This window comes from Ochotona princeps, chromosome 8 (assembly GCF_030435755.1).
Source record: "Ochotona princeps isolate mOchPri1 chromosome 8, mOchPri1.hap1, whole genome shotgun sequence".
NCBI classification, from domain to species: Eukaryota; Metazoa; Chordata; class Mammalia; order Lagomorpha; family Ochotonidae; genus Ochotona; species Ochotona princeps.
In genome coordinates this window covers 28,085,894-28,104,879 of record NC_080839.1, presented here as the reverse complement: position 1 = coordinate 28,104,879, position 18,986 = coordinate 28,085,894, and the positions used below count along the sequence as shown (strand labels likewise).

The window sequence follows — 18,986 nt, the reverse complement described above, 5'->3', positions numbered from 1 at the left end:
TATACACTTAACTACAACTGTAGTTCAAGCTGCAATTTCATGACTATTTTCGATTTATAAAAAATACAAAAATACAAGTTGATAGGGTTTGTCTTATAGTTGTGTTAACCACCAGAATTTTAGTTCAGAATCTGTAGCTCAGCTCTACAGCGAGGTAAAAAAATATGTTTTAAACTTAAATGGATGTGATATTGATGTTTTGCAAATCCAACTATTCTCATTTCTACATTATTTTAAACTGTCAAAAATATCTTAATACAAGTGTCCATAGATAAATTAACAATATTAGTATGCTAGGACTGCCAAAACAAAATACCACAGACTTGTGGTTTAAGTAACAAAAATGTAGCATCTCACAGTTCCGGAGGTTGGAACGTCTAATGTGTTTGCGGGTTTGCTTGCTGCTAAGTCTTGTTTTCTAGACATTTTCTCACTGTTTTTTATGTGGTCTTTCTTCTGTGTATGTAATACTTGTGTCTCTTGATGTGTCCCAACCTCTTCCTCTGATGACAGCAGCAATCAGATTGAATTAAGGTCCACACTGAGGCACTCTTTTCAACTTAATTCCTTCAATTGCAGTTATATTCCCAGTTTGAGTGTGTTTGGTCTTCACCATTTAAATTTTTTGGGGGGGGAGGAGCATAATTCAATCCAGATAATTTCCTAAGTATTTTAAGAGCTCTTATGTAGAGAACGCCAAAGTCATAACAAAGCTACTTGTGTTTAAAATAATTTAGGAAAATTGTTAAAGGAAATATTAATTAGGCCAGTGTCGCTGTCCCGCAGCAATGGACTTGGTGCACGGAGCCGATAATAACACGCGTGGACCCTGACTGATGGTCAAAAGCCGAGGTTTATTAGTAGCATCAGACTTTATACTCTGAGGGTCATATAGGATAAGGGAGGAAGTGCTGAGCTTATCAACAAAACCATTAATGCTTGTTTGGAACTCCTTTTGTCTTGTATATTCCACCAGGTGTTCTCATATACATATGCAGATGATATCCAATAAGGTATACAAAAGGTAGCCATTTGGTTATTCTCCTCCAAATATTATCCAACCAACTGTAGTCCTGTGCTCACTGACCTTTTCGGGTTACAATGTCCTCCTACAGGCCAGACCTGGTAAAATTAGTTTAGTCTTATCCATGAGTCCGACACAATGAACTATACTGTGCTGTATTGTAAGAGAACATGTGAGTAGATTAAATTCAGATGTCCTTACTAAAAGAGCATCAATGAAAATTTGGTTTTATTTGTATTTTCGCTCTTCTCTTCATTTTTGTTTTGCAGTTAGGAAGCCATTAGAAATCACATGTCGTTGAAAATTGAAAGGAAATAATGAGAGTAGGGCGAAGCTCACAGCAATGAACTCTTTCTCCCACACATTAACTGCAGCTTTAGAATGCTGCATCCTAAGCTGGTGATCTCCATCCAGACTGGGAGGTACAATGAGCCACCTACTGATTTTTGCAGCTGCCCTAGTCAGAAGTTGATTGGATAAGCACTCTCTTAAGGATCTCTCCTGGACCACAAATAGTCCCCACAGTACCATTCCCTTAAGCACAGTGTTTAAGAAATCCAAGGAAAGGCTTACCTGGGTAAATTTTGGACAAGGGATGCTTGGGGAGAGCAGGTATTGACTAGAAGTACTCAAACATCCTCTTGAAGTTTTCTGCTCTTTCTTCTTCAGTGCTAATGATTTCGAATGAAGAGAAGAAAACCTTTTTTTTTTCTTTTCCAGCATAATGACTGTTCCCCATCCTAGCTACTTTTTATAAAACAGAAATATTCTGAAATCTAAACTATGCATGCCTTTCTTCTCTTGAAATGACTGTCAGAGCCATGACAGTCTTTGGTGGGTGGGTAGAAAGAACTGAGAAAAATGTCTAGGTAGTGAGAGGTGTGTGTGTCTGAAGAGCAGAAGGAAGAAAGCAGAGGCGCTTGCAACATCAAACATATCAGGAAACTATAATGGTCTAATTATAAAGGTCTCTGCAGATGACAAATGAAAGCCTTCATAAAATTGTCAAAGCACAATGACATAGTTAAAAAAAATGAGAAAAACAATAAAGGGAGGAAAGAAGCATGGCAAGTCAAAGATTTCACTGCCAAGTAAAACTATTTGTCTGGCTAGAGATGTATATGATGTTTTAGTTTTCAAAATGTTATGAAATTAATTCCCTCCTGCAAACCCACAGACACTCTTAACAAACTGGCCTGATGCTTGTATTTACAACTACTCTGTCTGAAGCCTGAGCTCCCAGGTCATTTAGGATAGGAGAGCACCTAAGAAGTCCTACCGCCCCCTAACATCATGTTACGGATAGTAGGACCAATTGCCTGGCTTTAGACTTCCCGGAGTCTGCTCCTGTTGGCAATTTCTGTGGCCCATCTTTGGTACTGCACTGTGGTTGGGGAAAAATTTAAGGGATTCTATTTGAAGTGGATCTTCTTCAAACATTCGTGTACAGATTAAAATGCTTGCTTGAGACCTTTCTGCCATCAAAAGTATTCTGCAAGCAGCTTTTATCACAGTCTGTTGACACAGAACAGATGGTGCTCCCCTGACTCCCTGCTTTCCCTGGGGGCATGTGTCCTTGGCTTTCTCTTTTTGTGTGGCCTCTTCCAGCTAATGACCTCATTTCAGCTGTTTCATAGGTTCCATTCCAAGGGTTAGCCTTGCATAAACCTCTCAGAATTAGGTTGACATTCCCTGGGGTGAAATGCAGTGAGGTTGATGAAGCACCTATGGGGTTCAGGATATATACAGAGAATAAAGCTTGCTTCTTGGCATTTATTCATCCTCAGAAAGAGAAATAGATATATTTTCCTCTCTCCTTCACAAGTTAGTTAATTTCCTTCCCATGGAACATTTTTTTTGTGTGTGAACTATACATGTATGATGTATAAGGCCAAGGATACTTGATAAGCAATGACATAACTGTAATGTCATGACCATGTTCTCACTGTGTGGCACACACTACACAGAGAGTTACATCTAGTATTACTAAAAGTAGCTTAATACCTTTTAAATGTGAAAACGAAGTTCAACAGCAGTATACTTCTTATTTAATGTTACATACTAATCAATAGTAAAGGTGAGGTCTAAATTCATGAAATAGAGCACAATATACTACTTATCCCAAAATCTGTTTTTACTATGAATCTGACTACAGAAGTACGTACCTCTAAAACACAATCACTGGCAGGGAAAATACATTTTTTTTGTGGAGAAAGTTAATTTAGAATTTTAAGTGCATGATGCCTGGTTTGTCTACAGAAGGAAAAAAAAAAGTTAATAAATTAAAGCTTTACATTTTACAAAACTAAAGAGGGCCAGCAATGACCCAAAAGCTTTTTCACAGCCTGCGTTTTCCACTTTCCAAACATTTTATCTTAATTTGTGTACAATTGACAAACTCCACCTTTCTAATTGAATTAAAAAAGATCTGCATTTCAATTATAAGTGGAAGAGAGAATTTGAAGTGCATGGTAAATAAAATTAAAATGCCATGGGAAATAGACTTTTTAAATGGAGACAAGGACATTTTTCAGTAGCGTTTATGGGCTAAAATGGACTGAACATGAATCGCTCATTTATTGCTCTTTCTTCTATAGACCAGCATAGGTATTAAGGAGAATCAATTAAAAGATCAGTACAAGTAGTAGAAGTTTCAGCTGTACCACATCATTCTCTGATTTTCAAAAATGAAAAAAAAAAACCTAGAAGATGTGTTATATAAGGCATCTCTTTACTAAAATAAATAAGCAGAGGTGTTAATGACATTATGATTCAGAAAGTGATCAAGATTTTTGCTTTCTGGGAAAATGGTGAAATTCCATTTGTGAGATAACATGGGGCTACACTTAGATTTCATGTTTCTTTTTCTCACTATGTAGTGCTGTTGATCAGAAGCCCTATCTGTTTCTTTTTAACTATTAAATTATTCTTCCTTAAATGCTATACACCTAAACAAAATAATTTTTAATATGCATAGCGATGTGACCTTTAATTTTTTAATGTACGCTTTTTTTTTGCTTTCTGTTTTTTGACATTGCTTTTTATTTCTTGTTCCTGTGCTTTTGATATGATACGCCAGTCTCCTGACATGGAAAACAAACAGCATATAAAGACTTGGTGATAAGCGAAGTAGCACAATGGCTCTACTGGCTAATCTTCCACCTTGCATTGTTGCCAGGATGAATGTGTGCTGGTTCATGTTCCAGCTGTTCCACTTCCCATCCACCTCCCTTTCTATGACCTGGGAAGTGGGAGAGGATGTCCCAAGGCCTTGGGACCCTGCACCCATGTTGGAGATCCAGAGAAGACTCCTGGGTCCTGGCTTTGGATCCAGTTATGTGCAGCTGTTGTAATCATTTAGGGAATAATCCAGCAAATAGAGGATCTTTCTGTCTCTCATTCTTTATGTAAATCTAACTTTCCGATTTAAAAAGTCAATAGATATTTAAATGAAAGGATTTAACAAAGAGATTGTAAATTGCTGTTCATCCCAGAAAGGCAATGAAATCAAAAATGTACACGATTTTTATTTCTAATTAATCTGATAAAAATTTTATATAAGTTTTTGATGTAAACAAGGACTTCTCTTTTTAAAAATAATTATTTTTTATTTGAAAGGAAGATTTTTACAAATGAGTAAGGTGAGACAGAGAAATAGATCTCTGATCTGCTGGTTCAGTCCCCAAATGACCGCAAGGGCTGGAGCTGAGTTGGCCTCAAGCCAGAAGCCAGAAGCCAGGAGCTTCTTCCTGGCCTCCCACAGGGATGCAGGCTTGGACCATCCTCCATGGCTTCCCCAACCTGTAAGTATGGAGCTAGATCAGACAGAAGTGGAGCAGCCAAGACTTGAACTGGCACCCGCGTGTGATGTCCATGCATATAGGTACAGGATTAGCTTGCTAGGCCACAGTGCCATTCCTCCCCATTTTGTGTGTAATGAGTTACTCATTTTTTAAGGTAAATCAGCAGAGAGTACATAAGAGAGAACATTTGTTAGCAACTTAGATGTGCACTGTACTTCTAGTTTCTTCCCCAGAGTACCACTAAACTCTGCTATAGACAGTCTGGTGATTTCCATCCCATATACTGTTTAACTATGCAAAATGGCCTACTGCTTCACATAAGGAGCTTGGATGTTATCTGAAGTATCAGTCACTAATACAGTATTCTGATTCTGTTTACAGATTTCTAAGTTAAGCATGTGCTGACAGGGACCTTGAGTTGTGCCACCTTATCTTGCTGTAGCATTAAGTTAAGATACAACACTGAATTAGAGAAGATGTGTGTGTGAATAGGAGAAAAACTGGAATATGGATGAATACAGTGTCAATAATATAAAAGTAACATCTGAGTCATGACCACCTATGTTTCCCCAACCTAAGAAATATTTTTGGTTTTATATATTATATTGCCTTCACATTCTTGAAACTGACATCATAGTTTACTACACTATTTTAACTATGTGCATATTACTTATTTTATGCTTTATGACATATATATTTTAGTCATTATTCATATATACTATTGGAGAGTGTATTTAAAAGAATGTATGAGATTACTTACTTTATGAAATTGACAGAGTTATCAGTTATAATCCACAGTAGTGGATTCATGCACACATAACAATACATTGTTATCTATTTATTTCAATGAAATTAAGATTGATTGCAATTTTGGTAAAACTCTGTGTGCCATCACACATTTTTTTTGTTCTAATCCATTGTTTTCTCTGAACTTATAATGGCAGCTACACTTCACACAGTTCATTGCATTCTTCTGGAATAGTATCTGTTTTATTTTTTTTATTAATTACATTGCATCATGTGACATAGTTTCATAGGCTCTGGGATTCCCCCCCCACCCTTCTCAATACCCTTCCCCCATGGTGGATTCCTCCACCTTGTTGCAGTATTACAGTTCAAATTCAGTCAAGATTCTTTCATTGCAAGCATAGAGTCCAGCATCTTATTGTCCAGATAAATTCAACGGTTTCTTGGGGAGACCATCTCTGGTCTGAAGATAGAGCTGGCAGAATGTCATCCCAATCAATTAAAAGCCCAAACATAACAACATCAACAACAATTTACAACATTATAGAATTAATTGACATGGTATTGAGTAACCAATATGTTAAAAAATGCAAGTTCTTAACCACATCCTGTAACTACTTCTTTGACATTTCAGTTTTAGTTTATATACAACTGGCTTCTATACACTTTGAAATAGCTATAGGATACTATTCAGCTGTCTCATGTCTATTTTCATTTTAGTATCTAGCAGTTTATAGTGTTGAAGCATAATTTTGCTGAACTTGGCAGATTTTAGGATAGTCTAAACTGGCTTTTAACTCTAACAAGGCATATGTCAACAGTTTAGGTGCAGAACAGCTTTAGGAGGGGTGTGCAGAGAAATCTTCAATACCTTAGTGAGGAGTAATTAATCTTTGTGTCCCACCTAGTAAGGTATATGTGAAGCCACGCTGACCGTTTCCTGTCTGGTTCTAAGCTTTCCTTGTTGTTCTCTATCTATTCTAATTTTGTTTGTTTGTTTGTTTGTTTGTCTGAGGGGGGGCTCCAGAGCGACCCTGATGGTCATTGCAAGAGAAGGTGGGGATCCAAAGTTGGAACTAAGTAAGGACCAGAGGCTTTCCTCTCCCTAGTCCCGAACAGGGAACTGGAGTGCCTTTGGAGGCCGAGAACTCTGAGGTCATCCACCCCCCTTTGGATCTACCACATGGGACGGAAGAAGCCCAAATCCTTCCTCACAGGATTCAAAGTATTGCAACAACAGCCAGGAGCCCTGAGTGGTCCGCAGAAACAGAAGAACATTATCTGTTATTTTAAAGCTTATATCTTTTTCATCTTTAACTTTCCTTATTTGGCCCATTTATTATCCAGACAGTGTATAAGTGCTCCAATGAAATGGCCCATATGATGCAATGATGTATGCTTAATGCAATTCTGAGTGTATAGTCAGTGCTGATGTATTTATTTCAGTAACTCAAGTGGCTATCCAAAGCAAGAACCACTAGAGGTCTTCCTATTAAAACTGAAGAAGGAAGGTGAAGTCTTTATTGGAACATACTTGTATTTTGACAGTTGGTGTCAGAGCACTCATCTGGCTACGTATAAATGGAAAAGCAGAGATAAGAGATGCACAAAAAAGAAAATGGAAGTGTGCATGCCAAGGAAAACTTTTGGGGGGAAAACAATCCCTCCTCTCAAAAACTAATGGTGTACAGTTGTCATTGGTTTGAAACTAAGACATTTTCTCCTCATCCAACCTGTTTCTTGAGAAGGTTAGCACTAAAAATCTTTGGACTTGAGCGAGTTTATGAGTTAGACCAGGAATGTCTATTGCATTTTATATCTCAAATGCTATAAAAGGCAGGGCATCGTTATAAGGACGAGAATGAAATACTGCATCTCAAGGGATCTCCTAAAATAAGTCTTTTAGTTACCTCTGCTTCCTAACTTAGTATATAAAATAGAGATAATAAATGTATTCTCTTGATGAATCCTCAAGGATTGGGGGAAGTTTAATGTTTGATAATTAAAGGAGAAGATGTTAGGTATTTATGAATCAAGTTGTTATGAGACATGATTTTAATAACTGTTATCCCCCAATAGCTTTGGTGTAAGATGTATCTGGGTTCAAGGGTCCCTTCTTTATACAAATGCTTCACTAAGCACATAAAATGTTTGAGCCTCAGATTTTATATATTTAAAATAAAAGCTACTTACAGTTTAGCATCAATACTGTGATCAATGAAATAACTAATATAAGCAAGTGATACAATGCAGAAAGAAAAAAAAGTCAGCACTGAATATATTATTTCCTTTTGCTGGTTCTGTGCATTTTTAACTCACTTATCTACAGACAATTTTCATAATGAATAACTGGATTTTCCGGGATTCATGAAACTTCGATTTAGGCTGACTGGCTTAGTCTAATCCTGTGTCAGAAGTGAAGCCCCTTAGATGCTTCTCCAATGCTGGTAGTATGGGTTCATGTTTCAGTGAGTTCTTGGAAGTCCAGAAAACATTCGAAGTATGATTTCTGTGTATCTGCCATGAGTTGAGTACACTCTCAAAGGCCCCTGTCTTCATGTTATCAAAGACTAGAAGACCCATAGCTTCAACCACTTGATGTTCTAAGTTCCAACATTCTATCATTTATGTTTTGGTTAAATGAAAGCAGTTTTTCTCTAAGGCCACTGCTAAATTTACTGAAGGACTTTGCAAGCAAGAGTTCTTTGGAGAGAGTGTATTTCAACTGATTTTAAAGAAATTATCATTAAAGTTAATCTAGAAAAGGATCATTGTGGAAATTATACATACTCATGAAGGTTCATTGAGTCCAAGACTGTGTTTCTGATACACTTGTCATTAGAAAATGAAGCATTTGCAGCAATTTCTCTCTGACCAGATCAATCATTCTTTGTGCAATTAGGAAAAAAGAGCTCTAATTTCAATTTGTATGCAGTATATAAGAACCCATTTGAGGCCATGAATCACTGGCTTGTATTTAATCATAAATAATTTTATTTAATAGATTGCCTTTCTCTATTTTTAGTGCGACAGCAAACATTGAAGTCAGAGTAGCAGGATATATATACATGTATATGCATATTTATATACATGTATAAATGTATATAAGTATTCATATAGTGTTAATGGATATTATAAAACTTCATGCATTATGAGTTAAATAGGAAATACCATTGCAATTGCACGTAGCAAATACATCAGGTGAGTTCAGCTGTTTCTTAGGACTTACTTAGCAAGTAGTTATCAGGTACCTGGCATGGTGTTACAACAAATACAGCATTGAGCAAGAAGAGCATCACCTTTGATTCCAAGGAACCTGCAATCTAGAATCAATGCTGTGAACTTGTATCAGCACAGTTTTAGATATTTTATTAGGCATTCCAAGAATCCATAATGAGGAGATAGAGGATACAGAGACTGCATCCTTTATGGATATACAAGCTGATGTTAATGAAGGGATCAGTTAGCCAGACTCATACAAATGTGTTTGTGTATACATATACATAAATATGAGTGTCAGAGATGGTCAGAGATGCTCCTAAATGCAGGGAACTTGCAAGGCAAAAAAAAAAATCTCATGTTCAAAATGAATTTGCTTAGCGAAAGGAATAGAAAAAAGAACAGAGTGACTGAATTCAGGTGGTTAAAAGTAAGTGGCTTAGGATGAAACTGGAGAAGTAACCAGAGCTAGATTAATGTGTGTTTCTTATGTACAAAAATTAATGATATACGGAACAATGTAATTTATTCTACATATATTTTCATTAGCACAGCTATATTTTTTTTCAAAACTGTGTTCTTTAAATGTCATCACTTATATTCAAAATCTGCTCATGTGGAATATTCATTATCAGCTAACTTAGGTATTACTATACTTGAATGGTCTGCATAACAACAGGTGGTTTTACAAAAGCATATTGCACTTGTGTTTTACCTGTGCTTCTAGGGATATCCAAATTCCATGTTTTCATTCAAAATTAAAAGTTTTAAAGACAGATTTCCAGTGTTCTCTTGAAGTAGATAGAGTTATCAAGAACCCTTTTGTCTTCCCTTCCCCAGTGTTAAAAACTAGAAAGAAGATGCCAACAAAAGAAGCAAATATCTTTCTGGTATTTTTTAATCCTTCATATTAAAATTGTGGGTCTAGTTCATTACAATGGTGTTTAATTTTTTTCCAAGGACATTACTGTATCAGATCAAACACTAATACTTTATTTCCAAGGAGAAATTGGATGACAAGGCTGAGAATCCAAGATGGGAAGAGGAAAAATATACATCAGTGACGATCTTTACCTTTAGCCGACAAATAGTTACAAACTTATTAATAAAAAATCATTTCCATTTCTTAGTCCTGCCATGAAATCTAACTCTAATTTAAGGGTTTGAGTTTTCCTTTTCTTTACTGTTTATCTTTTTTTTTTTTTTTTTTTTTTTAATCTTTTTTTTTTTTTTATTGTTAATTATTTTGCATTATGTGACAGTTTCATAGGCTCTGGGAATCCCCCCCTCCCTCCCCCTCCCCTCCCCCCGGTGGATTCCTCCACCTTGATGCAGTATTACAGTTCAAATTCAATCAAGATTCTTTCATTGCAAACATATACCAAGCATAGAGTCCAGCTACTTATTGTCCAGATTGGTTGAACAGTTTCTTGGGGAGACCTTTTCTGGTCTGAAGTTTGAGCTGGCAGAATATCATCACAGTCAATTAAGAGTCCCAATATAACATCAACAGCAATTTGCAATGTTATGGAATTGACATGGTTTTGAGTAACCAGTGTATTAAAAAGAAAAAAAAAAAAAAAAAAAAAAAAAAGGAAAACAAGTCCTAGCCACAACCTATGATTAGCTCATTGACATTTCAATTTAGTTCATATACAGGACCGGCTGCTCTATACCTTAAAATGGCCATAAGGCACCATTCAGCTGTTTCGTGTCCATTTCATCTTAGTATTTAGCCAGTTGTTGTGTTGAAGTAAAATTTTGCTGATCTTGGCAGATTTTAGGATAATCCAGACTGGCTTGTAACTCTAACAAGATATATGTCAACATTTTAGGTGCAGAACTTTTTTTTTTTTTTTTTTTTTTTTGGGGGGGGGGGAGTGTGCAGGAAAATCCTCAGCACCATGGTGAGGAGTAAAACTAATCTTTGTGACCCACCCAGCGAGGCATGAGCCAATCCATGCCAGCTCTTTCCTGTCAGATTTCAAGTTCTACTTTCTGTTGTTTATTTATTTTAGGTTTATCTTGATTCCTTGAAATTTCTCTTAATTTTTTGAAATTTCTCTTAATTTGTTGAAATCTGCTGGTTCACAAATAATGCACTAAAACATGTCCAGATGGTTTTGTATGGATGTTGTCTTTGTGTGTTTGGCCACCTATAATAAAATAGCATAAACTGGGTGCCCGGTAAACAGCAGAGTTATTTCTCACACTTGCAAATCCTAAGATGTCCAAGATGAAAACGCTGTCAGTTGCGTTGTCTGATTAGGATTTGCTTCCTAATTTAGAGATGCCCATCTTTTCGTTGCGTTCTAACTTGGTAAAAGGGGTAATGAAGTTCTGAAGGATCTTTTTTCAGGAGCACCTGCCATCCCTCCCAATCATGAGAGTGCAGCCTTCACGGCCCGACCACATACAAAAAGCTCATCTCCAAATGCCATCACGTTAGGAATCACACCTTAGAATTAGGGCATTGAGGAGGGAGATGACATTATTTTGGATTTCATTGAAGTACAAAGTATTGAAGTACAAAGTATTACATTCAGGTGTGAATAAGCACATTTTCTCTTGCATTCTGCACCTCTGGAGCTTTTTTTTTCTGAATATCCACTACTTTAAGTAAATTATACCTAAATGGCCACTCCAATCAAGTTGTTGTGGTAATTTTATTGTAGAGAAGGCTTTTTTCTTATCAAAAATACTTAATCTTACAGCAATTCAAAGGGAAACAAAAACAAGTTTTATGTGCAGTTTCATTTCTTGAAAACTACTTTTACAGGGACATGGACAGCTGTGTGGTCACTGACATTTTTACTAGAGTTAAAAACACATGTGGTGCATACTAAATTTCTTCGAGAGGAAAGAGGCCAAAAGAAAATTCGCATTTTCCTTTAATCAGAAAATTAAGTGTGAAACTCAGTAATGAACTGTTTAGTATTCAATGAGGAGTTTTGCTCTCTTAAACCTAATCTATGTTCCTAACACATTGCCATAGTTAAATCTTATGCTTTCTGATAAAGTTGGAATTCTTCTTGGGCCCTTTAAGTAATCTGAATAAATCTTATAGAAACTAATCATTACTGCTTAATCTTCACCTCTGATTTAAAACATTTGAAGATAGAATTGTCTTTTCCCAAAGATTTGCCTTTGGTTTGATCTTAGTTTTCAGATATATCCCACGTCTTTTTAATTTCAACTATCAGTTTAATCCTGTTGCCTTAAACCATCTGCAGAAGCTCTGTGTAATGTTTTTGTGTCTCAACATTTGGTATTAGATCTCACACATGAAAAGAAAACTCATAAAAATTATATTTGTCTTTGACTTTTCAAAATCAGATGGGTTATGTTATAGTATTTATATTGAAATTAAGGTCTAGATGTATACTAAACTATGGGTAAGATAAATATAATGACTAAAATCACAGTTTTGCAGGTATCACCATGAATTAGTAATAAAATGAAATGCATTTGGAGAAATTATTTAATAAATATTAATTACCCAATAGTAGATGGTTTTAGGAGTCAGTTACTAAAAATGTATAGTCACTGCACTCTGTTTAGATACTATCATTTGGTTAGTGATGTATTTGTATGTAAGCTTGTTACAGAGATGTCATTGGCTATTCTAGGAGTACAGAGAATCCAAATAATAATGAAGACATATAGTGATTTGAAGTTAGTACCCTCTGATTCCTCATTCATTACCCGTACAGAAAATAAAATAAACCTTTGATTTAAAAATCAACTCATGGATGAGCATTTGGTGCTGTGGGCCAAGCTTCTGCTTGGGATGCCCATTAGTGCCTGGGCTTAAGATCTGGCGCCTCTGTTTCCCATCCAAATTCCTAGTAATGTACACTCTGAAAAGTAGCAAAGAGTGGTTCAAGTGCTCAGGGCTCTGCCACCATTGGAACACCTGGATGAAGTTCAGGGTTCCTGGTGTAGCCTGACCTGGTCCCAACTGATGCATGTATCTGAGGAGAGAACCAGTGATGGAAAGTAGTTTCTCTCTCATTCTGCTTTTCAAGTAAATGAAAATAACCTTTAAAAATTAAATAAAATAAATAAATAATAAGCAATGATTTTTAAAATAAGCATCATGAAGTCTTTTAGTTAAACCATTACGTTCTTTCAAATTAGTGGGCATCTGACATTCAGAGATGATGAGAGAATATTTCTGTTTATGTAATTTTAGTGGGTTTTTTGCATAAATTACCATGTGTTTTTACAGTTGTTTCTACTGACCACTTTGTGGTTATTTGTTATTGTTAAGTAATTCCTTTATTGTTCATTAGGAATGCTGTATTTCAGTTATTGCTTTACTTGGGTCTCATTAAGTTCTTCAAAAGTTACTGTTGAATTAAATCTTGTTTTTACCAATCATATTGTCTTTTTTGTTAGTATCAAAGGTATGGGGCACACTGTCCAAGGTACGGGGACAAATTGTGTGTGCTCGTAAGTATGTATGTCTACCTGTGTTTTGTATTCTCTTTTTTAAAGCACATTTCTCCCCAAAATATGCCAAGCTTTTATTTTTCTCTACCTGTCTTATGTTAACTTTCTTCCATACCTTCCCATGCCAGCAGTAACTATGATTAGTTATTTTTGTGACTTTGGGACATTTTTATTAAGCAATGAAGTGATTGATTATACAGATGCTCAAATCAGTGGCAATCCATCAAGGGACAAAGTTAGCATTGAAATATGTGAAATTTAAAAGGGTGCTTACCTTTATGTAATGTATTCTCTGAACATTAGCGTTTGTTTTATTTTCCATTGAAAATTTTTAGACTGTGTGACTTCCACAGAAGCTCTCCAAACTAAAATGCTTAAGAAAGGTCTCCTGTATTTCACTCTAGAGGTATTTTGCAAGAGATTATTTGACAGGTATTGTGTGAGCACTAGGGATTCAGTAATACTACTTCAAAGTTTAAAGAAAAATATTTACTGAGCATACAATTATAAGATCAGTGCTTGTGATTAAAGAACAGTTTCATTAGCCATGAAATCAGTGAGATGTCCTAATCTGGTTCCTTTAATGACCAGGGTTGAGCTAACGAAATAATGGGCATAAGGTAGGAGTGGAAGGAAGCTGCAAACCTGGTAATGACAAAGTATTAGAATAGTTCAAAATAGTCCTAGGAGTTTAAATATAGATGAGGAAAGAAGTGAAGGCCATGGGATGGGACTGGAGAGGTAGGAAGGTACTAGATGATGAATGAACTCATAAATCTCCTTAAATTAGTGAGATTTTGCCCTAAAGACAAACCCTAAAAAACCCTAAAGACAGTGATATGGATGAGAAGGGGTGGTAATACCAAGATTCAGTATTGACTGATTGTGGAGATGGAGTGGGTTGCATGGAGGTCTGACTGAAGTAGCAATATGGGAAAATGTGCTGACAACCTAGATTTGGAAGGTATCTGATGGAATATGGGTCATTTCTGATGATGGGAACACTCTAGCTTATAAAACAGCCCGAGGAGCCATATAATCATAAAGTTGTGTAGAGTTGTACAGTTGTTACACCCCTAATATGCATATTGGGTGAGATAGAAATATAGATATTAAGGGTATGTTTTTGAATAATATTCTATGTTAATTTTCAAATTATACATTTAAGAAGTATTATATAATCATATATGAGATAAAGTGTATACTTAACTAGTAGTCATACTGTCAAATGATAAACAATATTACATTTTTAGTAGATTTTTCCCAGTATAGGTATCTGCAAATACCTAAAAAGGAATACAAGTTGTATGTGCGTCTCAAAAATACAGATAGATTTGGAATTTAATTTTTATAGAACTTCTAAATATTTTTGCTTTACCCAAAATATATTTCCATATTATGAAATCTTACAATGTTGTAATAATTATATATTAGAGAAATACATGCCAGTATTTTTATTAAGCTCTATTTGATTTTGATACTTGCATTTTAAATTGAACACTAATGTGTGAAATATTTCCAGTCACTGTTAAAATGATAAATTGATGTGTGTAGAAAATCCTTTGAAGCTAAGTGTGTGATCAAGGTAATATGTTTTATTGTAGTCAGTATAGCCTAAGGCTAGTGTAAGAAGATACATATACATTTTTCTGAATATTTAGTATATTCCCTAGAAACACGAACCATTGCTTTTTATATACATAGTACTGCCACTTGAGGATTTTTCACCTTTGGAGTGACTCATGTGAGTTATGCCAAAGATGTCATAGCTCGATATTCCTTGTTAGTTAATTTCATGTAACACAAAACCCCTCTTGACTCGTGCACAGCTGAGCACTGAGATGTCACCACCTATTCTTCCTAAGTGCTCTGTAGGTCAAGAAAACACTCTTATTTGCAAGCATTATGCAAGGTTACCTTAAGTAGTACTTGCAGCAGGCAGTTTTTTATTCAAAGAAGCAAGGCTCCTGTTTAGTGTAAAGCTATGAATAAGGACCATTGTTTGTGGCTTGTATTGTATCTTAAGGTATCATGCCCCTTTTGTACAATAACTTAATAAAATCAGGTATTTAAGTGTACAGAACATACATGCAGCTTTTTGTACCTGTTTACACCCTCACATGTTAAGTTTTAAGTGAAACTGAAGGACACTTTTGTCAAAGCCTTTTCCTATAAAACATTCGGATGATGAAAGACGCATTCTCTTGTGATGTCCAAGTGATGGCTAAACAAATTTGTTGGAATACACCAGAACTGTTTGAATTTTATGGTTATAGTAAATGATATGAATAAGAATTTCTGTTTTCTGAATAGGAAATAAAGGATGCTAGGCTTACTTTAGATGTCTCAGTGTGCCAAAGATGGTATTAAGTTTGATGTTCATGAGGTACTAATATGGAATAAGAGGTTGAATGTATTTTGAGAACTTAAACCTGTTTCACCTGAACATGTTTAACTAGTTAATAAGAAACATCAAAAAGACAAAACCCAGAGGTCACTGGTCATTTTTTGTAAAGCTATTATATGCTGTTTAAATTGGTTGTTTGGGTCTGTCGATAACATAAGTTTAATAACCTAGCTCAAATGCAGATTTCTAATTTTCAATTAACATAGGAATAATTTTGTTTGCTAAAATAAAATAAATGAATGAATGGCAAGTCTGAAACATGACATGTTCTAGGTAGAGCTTTTTAAAATTCCAAATTTCAAAACATCATGTGGCAACTGTATAGCTCAAGCTTTAAGTATTAACTTTTAACCTTTGACCTTACAGATTTTAACCAATGAAATGTCTCTTTAAACTTTAAAGGAAACAATGATAACGAGCGCCTGGCGATTGCTAGACAGCGAATTCCATATCGACTTGGTCGAGTAGTTGATGAATGGCTACTCGACAAAGGTAAAAAACATTGATTAAAACTTCAAATAAAAAAATAATTTGAACATAACCAAGTAGTACTTCATTGTAACACTAATAAACATAAAAAATAAATTTTCCGTAAAACTAAATTAAAAACAGAATTAAAACAGTAAAATATAGATAGTAATATTTGCATACCTTGTATAATAATTTCTATACATTTTTAGATGTACCAGCTGTTTAATAATCTTACCCAGTTAACTTAAGGTTAAAGGGACTGTTAAATATAATCCACTAACTCAATCGATGAAGGTACTCACAGCAAGCATTAACCCAAAATGATAAATCATTCATAGATTATATTACATGTTCCAGCCTCTAAATTATTAACTAAAATATATATAGTTCTGATATCTTTATTACGGTCCTGAAAAAAAAAAACCTCTTTGTTTAAACTCTAGGAATCTTAAATAGTGGGCAATATGGATTGCCAAGCAAAATGAAGTCCCTTTAACGTTTGCAACCTTCTAAGCATTTGCGAACACGCCCTGATTAAAACAGAACTTAAAGTTGTGTGCATGCTCTTTATGAACAGAAAGCAATCTGCTAAAACTGGATACTCAATTTAATGATAATGGTACTGTTGCTAAGGATTGCTGTTTGATGGAAATGTGCCATAATTTCTCCATCGATTTGTGTATCATTCCTGAAGCTGCTTTTTACATCTGAAGCTATGTTTTTTTTTTCATTTTGTTTTGTTTTGATAGACTTGCTGAAAGCCAATCAGAAAAATCATTTTTTGTAACTGTTTTTGTCTCTGACATGCTCAGTGTGAACCACACGTTTCTTTCAGTGTGATTGTGGGAAAAAATAGACTAATTCAGATAACAGTGGACACTGCCTCTAAAAAATAAACATTTCTAAATAATAGCATATACATACATGTGGATACTATGTGAATTATGAAATTTTGTCATAAAATTTTAAATTAGATTTCAGCTGCTGTAGATCAGTTTTTGACAGTGATAACTTCCAAATGACAAATACTTGAAATGTTAGCTGTCTTACACTTACGTATTCTAACAACTTAGACTTAACAGACCAACACTATCAGATCCTGAGGGGAGAGGGATCCACTAAAAATTGATTTGTACAAATCCCTATCTTTGATTGGTTTTTTAGCAAAAGCACTACATTTATAATAAGTTGAGAATTTACAAATATTGCTAAGAATGATGCATTTCATGGACACCTCATTTATAAGCAATGAATTATGAGTCAAATGCCTTTCTTATAGTTTATTGCTCTCATTATCCACCCCATGAAAGATCTGTTTTATCATCCTTTGTAGAATGTAGAATTCACAACCAACATTTTTGCATGTATGTAATATTATTTTTACAGGGCGTCAGCTCACAATCTTCAATAGTCAAGCAACCATAATAATTGGCGGGAAAGAGCAGGGCCAGCCCTTCCAGGGCCAGCTCTCTGGGCTTTACTACAATGGCTTGAAAGTTCTGAATATGGCAGCCGAAAACGATGCCAACATCGCCATAGTGGGGAATGTGAGACTGGTTGGTGAAGTGCCTTCCTCTATGACAACTGAGTCTACAGCCACTGCCATGCAGTCAGAGATGTCCACATCAATTATGGAGACCACCACGACCCTGGCTACTAGCACAGCCAGAAGAGGAAAGCCCCCTACAAAAGAGCCAGTTAGCCAGGTGAGCATGAGGATTTTATTCCCTTATTTTCAATCTATGATTGTGGAAATGCGATTTTCAGCATGTGTGTTTTTTCTAAAATGCCCCTTTTTCTTTTCTGATCTGTGTTAATATGCGTTTGAAATCAAATGTGTGTATGCTGTTTGTTAGAGGCTTTGTGGACTCAGAAGTGATTTGGTGTTGGTTTCTTAGCTGTTGGTTGATAGGCTTGATAGCCTTGATCTAGCCCATACTGATGGGGACTGTCTGCTAATTTTACAGGATTTATACTTTGCTGGTTAAGTCATCAGGTAAATTAATGAAATAGTTCAAAGTTCTTGTTTGTTTTAAGCTCAGAATATTTTCAAAATAAGCTGAAAGTAAAATTGATATTGAAAGAGTTATTGTCCACAATGCTTCTGTTGTGAACTGAAGGGTTAACATTTTGAATTAGTACTCATGTGGTGCTCATGGTGAAAGTCAAATACATTCTGAGGATTTTTATGAGAAAAGCAATTTGCTAGATTATCTGAGAACAAAGGCTTAAAATGTGCAACTTAGAAACTGTTTTGGTCTAAGATAACTTTGATACGTGAATGGCTGCTCAGAATTCAGTTCAATGAGCTTGTTGTTGAAGCTTCTGTTTTAAATTTAAATTTTTAAATAGAATTTTTAACTGTGGTGTTTATGTAAATTGGTGTTGCATTAATTCAACCAAGATAGATTTGTTGATTATCTACCATGATTATGACACTGGTTTCAGTTTTGGTGTTATTTGAAAGAAAGAAAATATTGTGAAGTGCTGTAGTGTTGTTAGATATTGTGAAAGTGCTACTTAGTTCTGTTAAGTCCTAGCTTAAATATGTCATTTGTTTACATAGTCAGTTTGCTGATTCATTCAGATTTTACGTTCCTAGTTAAAGGTTTTGTGTTTTGCATTGTTGATTTGTTTTTTATAGTGAGTGGGTGAATGTCTTTAGTGGGTGCTATATAAAGCTTTTCCAAGATATAGTATCCTTACTTTTTCTAGAAAACTATATTCCACAAAAATAAGAATGATGGTGATTATTTTAAAATTGCTTTTACTTCAGTGGCTTGAAATAGACCAAGAATAACATTTGGAAAGAAATGAATAGAAGGCATATTATATTGGTTTAAGTCACTTATCTACTAAT

At 35.2% G+C, this 18,986-nt stretch overlaps 1 protein-coding gene across 8 annotated transcripts in view; it reads left to right on the top strand.

Moving 5' to 3' along the window:
• Positions 1-18,986, top strand: part of NRXN1 (neurexin 1) — a 1,084,317-nt gene that overhangs the window by 932,707 nt on the left and 132,624 nt on the right. For 4 of the 8 annotated variants that reach the window (XM_058667773.1, XM_036497753.2, XM_004580152.3 and 1 more), the window contains 2 exons: positions 16,058-16,147; positions 17,513-17,832. In XM_058667773.1, the coding sequence (XP_058523756.1) occupies positions 16,058-16,147; positions 17,513-17,832 (410 nt within the window). The remainder of the gene's footprint in view (positions 1-16,057; positions 16,148-17,512; positions 17,833-18,986) is intronic. The other 4 variants (XM_058667775.1, XM_036497757.2, XM_058667774.1 and 1 more) reach the window with 1 other exon arrangement.